The 12,152-nt window shown below is 43.5% G+C and overlaps 1 protein-coding gene across 1 annotated transcript; it reads left to right on the forward strand.

The window, feature by feature from the left end:
- Nucleotides 1-891: 891 nt before the first annotated feature.
- PTGER4 (prostaglandin E receptor 4) lies at nucleotides 892-11,762 on the forward strand. Its single transcript, XM_071581014.1, has 2 exons — nucleotides 892-2,257; nucleotides 9,611-11,762. The coding sequence occupies exons 1-2, from the start codon at nucleotides 1,439-1,441 to the stop codon at nucleotides 10,202-10,204; spliced, it is 1,413 nt and encodes a 470-aa protein (XP_071437115.1). The 5' UTR covers nucleotides 892-1,438; the 3' UTR covers nucleotides 10,205-11,762.
- The last annotated feature ends 390 nt before the right edge of the window (nucleotides 11,763-12,152 follow it).

Raw genomic sequence — 12,152 nt, forward strand, 5'->3', positions numbered from 1 at the left:
GCATTAGTACTAGTCAGTATTACAGAAACACACATGCACATACTTCTTGTGGTCATAGGTTTTGCGTGGACATTTCTGGGTTAGGGACTACATCACCACCATCACTGCTTGGGTGAAAGCCGCACACAGGCACTGTCTAAAGTGATTGCCATCCTTCCATCAGCCCACATAAGGCTGTACTTGTGCTTTGCCAACAAGTACAACCCTATTTCTAATTCATACGTGATTGTCTCACAGTCAAGACTGAACAAGTTCTTGGAACATACAAATATATCCCTTGAACATACACACACCCTTCCTGTGCTCAGTACCCACAGTAACAGTGGCCAGAAACAGGCAGTAGAACATCAGGATATCTCTTTGCAGCAGTACACGCCAGTCATGCTGCTCTGATGCCAGAGCACCGGCTGCTGGCCGTCGTCCCCCGTCCCGGGCGGCTTCTCCTCGCCACATCTGCGCTCCTCTCTGCCATGAGCGGCCCGGCGGGGCAAGAGGGTCACACGGGCTGAGCTCTGCCCGTGGAGTCCGGTCCCCCTTCCCGGCTCCTACGCCGGAGCAGCTCCTCAAAAAACACCTCTTCCTCGGGGCGCCGTCCAGCGCCTTCAGGGAGCTGCGAGGAGCCCGCACTGCTCAGCCCCGCGGGGGTAGGGCGTGCTCAGGTCCCAGGGTCCGGACGGCAGGGACAGCACACGGACAACACATGGACACAACGCGTACAAGACACGGACAATACAAGCACAGGTGCCCTATCCGCGTCCGCCTCCGCCTCCTCCCGGCCCGGCCCCGCGCAACCTGCCCCGGGCGGGGCGGCCAATGGGGCGCGAGGGCGGGGAGCGGCGGCGGGGGCTGCCCGGGCCGCCCCCGCCCTCCGCGGCGAAACTCGGCGGGAGCGCCGTGGGCTCGGATACGGAGCTGCTCCTCGCACGGCCCCGCACAGCACCGCCGGCTGGCGGGACGGGGATGAGCGACGGCCACCGCGCTGTTCCGGCACCTTCTTACGCCGCCCGCCAGAGCACCTGGAGGCTCCGCACGCCCTCCCAGGGCCGACCCCGAGCCGCGCTCAGAGCTCCCCGGCGTCGGTGCGAGAGGCGGTGAGGCGGCTCCGCTCGCCCCCGCTCCGCTCGGGCTCCGATCCCCCTCCGGGCTGGGTGCGGAGCTGCTGCAGGACGAGGCAGCCACGGCTCCCCCGGCTGCGATCGGTGGCCGCCGGAAGGCACTCCGCTTCGTCCCCTTTTTAGGACTACTTTTTAGTTTCTTTAACTGAAACACGCCACTTCTTTTCTTTCCTGTTTTTCTTTTTTTTTTCTTTTAATAACTTCTCGCTTATTTGAATTTTTACTTTCTCATTTAACAACCCCCCTCCCGTCCCTTCCTCGGCCTTTCGCCTTTCGGATCCGGTCTTGCCATCTCTCGACTCGCCGACTGCAGCGTGGGCATCATGTCATTCGAGCCACCTGCGAACGGCTCCGCCAACGGGACCGCCAGCGGGGCCGAGGGCGGGAAGCCCCCCACCATCCCCACCGTCATGTTCATCTTCGGCGTGGTGGGCAACCTCATAGCCATCGTGGTGCTCTGCAAATCCAGGAAGGAGCAGAAGGAGACCACTTTCTACACGCTGGTCTGTGGGCTGGCAGTCACCGATCTCTTGGGGACCTGCCTGGTGAGTCCAGTCACGATTGCCACTTACCTGCAGAACCAATGGCCAGGAGGAGCTGCCCTGTGTGAGTACAGCTCCTTCATCCTCCTCTTCTTTGGACTCTCTGGTCTCAGCATTATCTGTGCCATGTCTATAGAGAGGTACCTGGCCATCAACCATGCCTATTTCTACAACCATTATGTAGACAAGAAGCTGGCAGGGCTTACACTCTTTGCCATCTACGCTTCCAACGTGCTGTTCTGCGCCCTCCCCAGCATGGGGCTCGGCAAATCTAGCTTGCAGTACCCTTACACTTGGTGTTTCATAGACTGGAGAACAGAGGAAGCCACCCATGCAGCATATTCCTACATGTATGCAGGCTTCAGCTCCTTCCTGATCATGGTGACTGTGATCTGCAACATCCTGGTGTGTGTGGCCCTCATTCGCATGCACCGCCAGTTCATGCGACGCACGTCCCTGGGGACAGACACCACCTCCAGCCGTTTATCTGACTTTCGCAGACGCCGGAGCTTCCGTCGGATGGCTGGAGCAGAGATACAGATGGTCATTCTGCTCATTGCCACTTCCCTGGTGGTGGTCATCTGCTCCATTCCTCTGGTGGTGAGTAACATCATGCAGCCCTTCCTCTGTTCCATCACGCACACTGCAGTCTTTTTTCCTCCTAGTGTGTTTGTAGAACAGATTCCTATTTAGCTGGTGCCACAAACTGTGTTAATAACTGAAAGGCTATTTACATAAAAAGAAACATGATTATCCCAAGCTCTGGACTCCTTTGGTTGGTTAAAATAGAGCATCAGAAATTCTCAGTTTGATCCACCATTCAACGGGAATCCACATAGCAAAAATCCTATTGAAAGCTAAAGGCACTTTAAAGTTCGCCTGCAAAATTAATTTGTGATGAGTGAGGTTTGGGTCTGGTCTACATTTCTGGATGTTTAGTGTGTTTAAAATATGCATACTGTTGCTGAACAGCAATGTACATGCTGTGCAGTGGTCCTTGGTGTGCAGAAAGAGGACAGAGTTGAGTTCCCTTGGCATCAGCAGCATACAGAGTGCTTCACAGCCAAAACTTGAGCTAAGCTTCTGGTCCCGAGGGAGTCGCGCATGATCTGCGGGGTAGATTCTACACAGACATCCCTCCAGGAGCTCCCCACACAGTGGGAGGAGTAAACTCGATAGAACCACCTGTCGGAGTATTGCTCAGTTAAATGAGTGTTGGAGGAATCTGGCCCGCATAAACCTTGAGATCATACTGAAATATCTAATAACATCGCCACTAATAATTTTCTGAAAAGGCTGATACAATTAGTGTTATTAAATTGAACTCTCAGGATCCCTTTTTAGTGTCATTAAATTGAACTCTCAGGATCCATTTTTTTTCTATTCCTTCATCTTACCTCCAAGAAAGACAAAAAAGCCCAAACCAAACCCACCAGCTGGCGACTCAGTTCTTGCTTGGCAGTCACCATAATAAAGCTTGGCAAACTCCCGTCCTCCTCTGGTTCAGAGATATTAAATAAACGTGTCTTATTTGCCACGTTCCAAAACAGTGTAGGGACCCAAGCAGTGGTTGTCAGATGGAAGGTGTTTTTGGAAGGATGGTTTTAAGAAGGTTTATTGTCAGTAGGGTGATCCCTCCGTCACAGAGGAGGTTCAATGTGTGTCAAATACAGCTGGCAAGCTGGGCATGCAAGACAGTGTAAGAAAGTTTAGAGAAGTGCACGTGAACAGGACTCAGCTGTCAGCGAGTCCGTCCCCCAGCTCAGAGGAGCTGTAATCGCGGGGGTTGGGCCAGTTTTGCCACATTACTAACATATAAACAGGAGCTAGTGAAGTGTGGCTGTGCTGGAGCGGAGGGCCGGCTTCTGTCCTTCGGCTTTGTCACTTTGCGTTGCGCCGGGGCTTGACCGAGCACACCGCGATGTGCTGCAGCTTGACATATGAAGGAGGTCGAGAGCTGCTGACGGAGCTGTGCATGCAGGGTGTCCTCGGGAGGTGCACATGCGTTAGACAGCCTGCCCTGCAGTCCAGCTCTGGAAACTGCGGGAGTAAGCTGACTGGTGCACTACGACGCATCAAATGTCCGAAACCCGGGCAGTACTATCTGATGACAGTACTTAATTTGCATTTTCAAAAGAGAGACTGGTAAATGCAGAGAATAGGTTCTGTGAATTAAGTACAGTGTCATAACATGATGGACTAATGCACTTTCAGAAAAAAGCCAAACTTTATCCTGTGGCAAAGCAGCTAGAAGGCGGCTGCAAAGTCTGAATGTGAAATACAAAATGAAATTGTTTATATCCATTTGGACCTAGGCAGTCTTTTACATAAAACTGAAAGAAAAGAAAAAGGGAAAAATCAAGGGGAGAGAGGGGTTACCAGACAAGAAACTGGATCACTGAGAGTTAAAATTAATGAACCTAGGTGGGGCAAAAGGTTTATTATTTAAACAGTTGCTAGTGAAAAACTTGCATATAGCAGAAGTATGTGAAGGTGCAGGTGATAAAGTTTTGTAGCTCTCCCAGACCTTGATTTCACTTTCTAGTTACAAAGGCACAGTGTTACTTTGGAAGTGTTCACATAAATTAGCTTTTCCCTGCTAAACCAGCATGTATTTACTATATCTAAAATTACACCATACACTCTGATTTCACTTGAATGAATGACTAAAAATAAAAGGAGCTTTCTCTAAAAAATACTCCAAATAACCATATATATATATACACATCATCATGATGTCCAGTGTGGTTAAATTGCTTCATTGTTAAATGGCTTTTTTAAGTAATTTGCCTCCCTCTGTGGGAATAAGCCCACAGGCACATTATACTACTTCTTGACATGGTACGCTGCCATGTATGATGCTGTGTTAAGCCCTCTGGATGCATGTACGCTGAGGTTAAGAATGGCAAAACTCAGAGCAGTGACACCTTTTTGCTTTAAATCCTTGAAAAGAGCCACTAGCAGAAATAGGTAAATTACTAATACAGAGACTTAAATTTTCATGACTCGGAGGAGTTTGAGAAAGTCTTCACTGAGTGAAAGGCTCACCTATTAAAGGTCAGCCTGGAAGTCTTCAAGACCATACAAATGATGAGGTGGTGGTGCCAGCATGATTCAGACACACAAAGTGGGCTCAGAAGGTGCTTCGTGACTGAAGTTTTCTGGTGAGCTGACTTCCTACTGGTGATTTCAGCTGAATAACCATCACTAATGTATAATCAAAGAACTTCTGAAAGAGACACAGACCTCTGACAATTTAGAACACTTTCACAAGATAAAAAGATAGCAAATAGGGGCAGTGCAGCAGGCTACATTTATTATGGTTTGAAAAAAAAATTCAGGTCTTGAAATATTAAATAGCCCATGAGTCACAAAACCCAATAGTTTTTAATAAGATGCTTCATTACATAGTTCACAAATAGGGTTTATTAGTGTTTGGTAATTTATCCATAAAATCAACAAAAGAACAAAAGTTTACAGTAACAAGTGTTGTAACAAAATTATGGGGGTTTATGCAAAATGCTGAATGAACTTGACTGAGCTGAAGGCTAATCAAATTTATCAAGGAAAGAAAAGTTACATAAAAAAAAAAGTGAAAAGAAATTTTGGATATAACCTGCTATGTTCTTGATGTGGAGAAAGTGGTGTAAAAGCCATGAATCTGACAATTGTTTTAAAATTACATAAGAAAAAATCATAGTTTATCAGCTGACTCTTCTCTTCACACTAATTATGCCATCTCTTAAAATATTTCAAGTTTTGAGAAGTTTGAATTGGATAGTGTAAAATGTAAGAAATAAGATATATTAGGAGGAATTTGGTCAAGGAGAGAGTAGACAATATTATCCAGCCTTTTAAAAAATCACCCAACTTTCAAGAGTGAATAGGTACACACTACTCAAAGTCAGTAATTCAGTCCAGCTGCCTGTCAAATACTCTTAAAATTTTTAAGTGTGTGATCTTTTTCTTAGTGTTTCAGGCTGTACCTCCTGTTGATTGAATGAAATGATTAGGGTTTCTAACTTTAATTGGTCTAAGAGTGGATTTTCTTTCGGCTTGGCTGCTTTCAACTTTTTGATATCAGCGACTGTCTGGGGCCAACTGCAAGGTGTCAAACACAATTTTTTAGCACTGGAATAGTCACCAAGCAGATACTGAGGCCTGTAAGGGCACAAACACAATTTTTTAGCACTGGAATAGTCACCAAGCAGATACTGAGGCCTGTAAGGGCAAAGGTTATTGACTTGTGGAGCTGAAAAACTTGTTCCTGCTTACTACCATACATTTTTTAAATTTATCTTATCTGCATGTGGGTAGATTTTGAGGGCAAGTAGAAGCTGTGAAGAGAATTACTAGTGTGACTGTAACTATAAAAGTCACTTTATAATACTTCATAGGATTAGAAATCGTGACTTCCATCTGTAGTTAGTAAAAAGGAAAAGCACAAACAGCACTCAGGACTCTGATCCCACAAGTACCTATCACAAGCATAAACTCAATGTACCTTAGAGCTATGTGCTTCTTAATTGCAGACAAACTACTACTACTTTTAATAACATACATTGTCTGGATTCTACAGCTGCAAAGCTAACATACAAAACTCATTCTTTAGAGATCTGAATTGTTCTAACTTCCTTCTTTCTTTATCTGGGATTTCAAATTGCACAAATTGAGGCATCAAATTAGATAACATAGTAGTGGATTCCACTTACTTTGCGCTTGCTCGGAAGATGGAAGGCAGTATCTTTTATCATATTGCTTCCCACAGCAGAGGACTTTTAGCCATAACAGGATACATCACTTGGTGTTTTTAAATGATACACTAGTAAATGTTATTTCGCCAGTAAGTGAAGAACTGACATTCCAACATGGATAAATTTTTGCCTTATTGTGATTAAGATGTAACCCCAGCAACAGGTCTGAATTGATATATGCATATGGCATTCTGGGGAGCTTCTAACAAGACATATGGTACCTTTCCTGGAAATAGAACAGTTTTGTACAGTCAGAATTTTCACTAAATAGGCCCACGTTATGAATCTTTAACCTACACATGCTGTGCATCTGACAAAAGGAAATAAAGCGTAGAGACAGCATAAAGCAAACTGCACTGTACCTTCAGCCATAGTCCTTTTCAGCCACAGAGCCAGAACTTAAAAGACATTTTGTCTTTCCGTAACGTCTGCCAGGCAGAGAAAGGTGGAATAGGTACCTCAATTTCACATGCTGCTTATCAAAAGAACAATCCAACTATTAAATCGCTGACATGTAACTGTAACTCCAAGTAAAAAAAAAAAAAAAAAACAAAAGCCAGGTATCCAAGTTGAACTGGGTATTTCTTCTGTTGTCTTCAAAGTGTGTCTTCTCTGATTTGGGTGGATTTACCACCGGACACCCCTCCCTGCACATCTCTCCCAACCCTGCCAGGGCTGCGTGGGGCTGTGTGAGCTGCTGGCAGGGCCCCCACCTTGGGGCACGCACCTGCCCTGCGCGCAGCTTCTGAAAATACACACAGACACCAGCTTCCATAGGATGCAAGGAGGGGTCCACGGTGTGGGGAAGGGGAAAGGGGCATTTGGAAAACACTGAGGTGTTAAGTGCAGGTTGGATCTCTCAGGGACACACGGCCTTGGTACGATTATATATATGTGTGACCTATATATAGAAATATGTTATATATACACATACACATTATACATCCAAATGTAATATATGAACATCATATACAGCCTCCTCAGGCCGGGCTGCGGGACAGCGGCGCCACCTCGCGGTGAACTCGGGAACGGCACCTCCCGGCCCGCGGAGGGACAGACCCCTCCCCATCCCTAATTACGGACCTTGTTTAGGGAATCATCAGCTAATAACACCCAAACAGCAGATATTTAAAAATCGTGGCTGCTGGGAGGGCTCGCCTTCTCTGAGCTATGGAACCACATAGCGACGGACATCGGAAAACACGTGTTTAATTTAAAAGAATTTATTTATAAACCATTTATTTGTGAGTTGTTTATTTATAACATAAATAGCAAAAATTTATTAAATAAATAGGTTAAGTTTAAATATTAACAAATTTTCTTATAAAATAGTTAGAAATAAAAATACTAAAAATAATGGGAAAACTCTTAATAAAAGGAAAAAAAGACATAAAAATAAGTTCATTTGCATAGGATTACTCTTTGAACTACCTGAATGGCACGTTTGGCTTAAGAGATAAATCAGGTGAGGAAATTAGTTGTCAGAAAGACATCTACAGTGTTAGAAATCACAGTATTAAAAATCACTAGGAGAAAAAAAATGAGAATAAAACTGGGATCACTATAATACTGTATGAATTCAAGGTTTTCCCATATTTTGAATTGACTAGGTTACCCATAAGCCTAGAGAAAAGTACTGAGAAAGAAAATACAGTCAATCATCAGTTTGACGTGCCGTTTGAAAGAGACTGTATGCGCAGAGACTCTGTGTTAGTCTGAACATACTTCATTGATAGATTTGGAGCATACTCCATCTCTGAATCCTGACAAGGCTAAATACCACTAAATTACACAATTGCAGGAAAAATTGTCAAGAATTGTGAAATTTTTCATCAGAATTGGATGGTTTCACATGTAGGACATCTAATAAAAATTACTTAAGAGGGCTGTCCTAATGTGACTTATTTATTTCAATGCTTGCATGCCTCCTTGTCTGTAACCTCCTAGCTAGGCAAGACTTGATTCATTTCAGGAGCCAAGGATAAGATTCTGAAAACCTCATAATTTTGCTACTAGATTTTTATTGTATCAGATAAATATATAATTAAGGTATTTATTTTGACTTACCTTAAGGAATCTGAAGAAAACAGAATCTTCCATTATCCACTTTTCAGTGGCTTTCCTAGGCCTTCCTATAATTGGACGCTGCATAGGTTTTGCTAAAATGGAGAATTTTAGCAAAATTTGAGACTGATCAATATAATGAACTCCTTTGGTGCACTTCTCCGTAGTGACACTGGAAAGATGATATCCAAGAATTGGACTGTGCCTTACTCATAGTAGCATTTACCAAAATCGCTTCTAAACAAGGAGAGGGACCAGCTGAAGAACAAAACAGACAAATAAGCTGAAGGAGACATTTCTGTGTAGCAAACAGGATCCTTTAGTTTTAGATTTTGTGCGTGATAAAATAAAATTACTGATTAGTCACTTCACATAACAACTTTAACATCTTAATTTCTTGACCACTTCATCAGTATTTCTGTCAGTAAAAATAAAAAGCTGGCTCATGTAGGAGAACAGAGCATCATCTCACTATCTTGACTATTAAAATTCTGCTAACTAGGGGGCCTTTCCTTTCCCCTCTCTTCTTTTTTTTTTCCACATTTGTGTTTTTCCAAACCATTTTCAGCAAGCAAACAGTTGAGGTTACATAAACAATTCCAGTAAGGACAGGTGCCAAGAAAATTCTAAACTTGAGAATTGACAACTCTGGTCTTGTTTCCAGAGTCTTACGTACCTGGATTATCATCTGTGTTCCAGTTCATTTCTAAAAGATTATTAGACCTTTGCCAGAGGAACTTGTAAAGTCTTCACAGTCAGTTACCTTGTTGCTGGTAGCATAAGACTCAAGGTATACCAAGGAGGCAGGATACAGGTCTGTAGCTTTGCATTTGGGATTTTTTAAAACACCAGCCAAAAGTTGGAGCTTCAAGGATTAATTATGAGGGAAAAAAAGAGAAAAAAAGCTAGTCCTTTCATATGTGTAACAAAAGTGGCCAATTCTCATCTATTGGATTCTTTTACTGTTTCCCAAAATGAGCTCATGGGTGCCCATCTGAGATGCCTGACTTTACCAGCCTCTTCTTCTGATACAGCTTGCAGCAGCAAATCTAGATCTCCACTCTGAAATGTAAAGTTTGCTTTCCTGATGTAATTGTGTAATTGTCTCTTCTTTTTCCCCCATTTCCTGGAGTAGGTCCGTGTCTTCGTGAACCAGCTGTACCGAGCAGAATCGGTGAAGGACATCAAGCAAAACCCTGACCTGCAAGCCATCCGCATTGCCTCGGTGAACCCCATTTTGGACCCATGGGTCTACATCCTCCTCCGCAAGACTGTGCTCAGCAAAGCCATTGAGAAGATCAAATGCCTCTTCTGCCGCATTGGAGGGGCTCGGAGGCAGCACTCTGGGGGCAACTTCAACTGCGTGGATGGCCGCAGGACCTCCTCTGGCATGTCAAGTCAGTCACCCTCCTTCATCTCCCGTGAGCTGAGGGAGATCAGCAGCACCTCCCAAACACTGCTCTACCCTCCAGAGTTAAGTGAAAGCAGCGTCGGGGGCCGTGTGCTGCTCCCAGGCCCCAGCGCCAGTGCAGCCCAATCTGACACCACATCTGTAAGGACACTGCGCAGCTCCGAGACCTCGGACTCCTCACAGGGACAGGACTCTGAGAGTGTCCTCCTGGTGAATGAAATCAGGTCTGGTGGTGGGGCGAGCTCTGCATCCAAGAGTGGCCCTCTGCAGGTCACCTTCCCCACAGAGACATTGAATTTATCAGAAAAGTGCATCTAGATAGCCATGAAAGGCATCAACCCTGGGGATACTTCCTGGTACATTGGAAAAACTGGTGCAATAGATAGGTGTTCTGCCTATTCTGGGAAGAGGGGTTCAGCTGTGCTTCAAAGGGCTATTTTTCTCTTGCCGTGTGATGGGTACATTTCTTTTAGACTACTGAGAACTGTATGGAACAGACATTGATTGCACTTGGGCCCTGCCATCAGAAACAATACAATGGAGGTCTGGTGGGACTGGAAACAAAAATTGCCTTGTTCTGGGACACAGGAGAGCTACTGGGCCTCTGGAAATAGAAACACCCATCACTTGCTATTTTTCTTTCCTTTTCCAAATCTGGTAGAACTGTGTTTTCTCTCCCCATGGTTGCTTAGCTATCAAGAGTTTAAGCTTTTAGTACTAGGGCTGAATGTCACGCAGCTGCTAGGAACTGGACATAGCTACTCTGAATGCTGCCTGGGGTAGAATTTTGTTTTACAGTGTCTCACTAAAGCATGAAAATGTGAATTTTTATCATTGTATATATATCAGGATTGAAAATATTTAAAAGTCTATTCTTCTCTATGAGAAGGTTTATTAATACAAGGTATATAGAAATTATTGCAAGCCTTCTCTTCCCTCAGTATTTCCTGCTGATAAGACATTCTTGGATTAGATTTGTTGTCCATGCTAGATTCACAGCTGATGACGTAAATCTCTAGCTGAGAGTACATAAGCACTTTCTGAGTGAAATGGGAATATACATGTTTTTATGAGAGAAAAAGAAAATGCATCCTTTCAGTTAAGAATATTAGTTTTCAGTATATGTATATACTAAAATACCTAAGGTTTTATTTATGTTCTGAGAATGTTTCTCTGTATAACATATGCGTGCCTTTCCAAGTACTTTGGCCCCCAGTCTGCACACCTTAGGCACATACTTATTATCGCCCATCAGAGTAGTCCCTCTGTTGCCAGGGAGACTCCTTACATGTAAAGTTAAAGAGATATAGAAGTGCTTTCAGTATCAGGGCCTAAAACTTTCAACTCCTGGTTAATAGTCTAAATATTCACTTTAGTTAAAACATCACCGATGTAATAAAGGTATTTTTTCATAACATTTATCATTTTACTTTAAATAGTAAATAGAATTTTATAACTGTGTAATCTGATATTCCATCAATAAATGTACAAAACTATGGAAGCAGAATCTTTATTTAAAGTATAGATTATATAGAACTATATCTTGGTTCTTGAATACCTGGAAAAGTATTTGTTGCTAGAGTTTTTATGGCAAACACATCACCAAAGCTAGCTGTTAACCACTGACAAAATGAAGTTTTGTGTTTTATGTTGTAAGGGTTAGATCGTGTTCCAGAAACACTGTGTATTAAAATAATTCTGTACAGATATATGGAGGAAATTTTGTCAAATACTAAGCATGTTATGCTGCTTTAAGTGTTTTCATGTGAATGCTATATTGTAATGAAAATATTGAGCCTTATGTTGATATGTTTAAGCAGTTGTACCGACCAAAGTCATTTTGGGGATCACAATTAAATGGACATGTTCTGCTTGATCTCAGATGTTTACACGAGTCTGCCATTCAGTGTCAACTTCTCACCTTAACAAGCCACGGATCTTGGAATGCTTTGTGCTTAGTTACTGCCAAAACATACTTTGTCCTGTAAGTTTCCAAAACACCACAGCATGATAACCATTAGCAAGAGTCAGCTGACTTCAAAAATGTTCCCAGGAACACTGACACAGAGCCAAAATTCTTTAAGTAAACAAACAAACAAAGACATTCTGCTTTAAAGTGGGAGCAGCTGAGCTAATTTGTCTACTTATGGAAAGTGAAGTGAGATCTCTACACAAATTTTTGCAGCAAAATCCACTTTTCCACCAGTTAAGCTGGAGAACAGTATTTCTCAAGTTCCTACTGCAGCTACAGATAAAAGATCTGCCT

The sequence above is a fragment of the Pithys albifrons genome, chromosome Z (genome assembly GCF_047495875.1).
Source record: "Pithys albifrons albifrons isolate INPA30051 chromosome Z, PitAlb_v1, whole genome shotgun sequence".
Classification (NCBI taxonomy): Eukaryota; Metazoa; Chordata; class Aves; order Passeriformes; family Thamnophilidae; genus Pithys; species Pithys albifrons.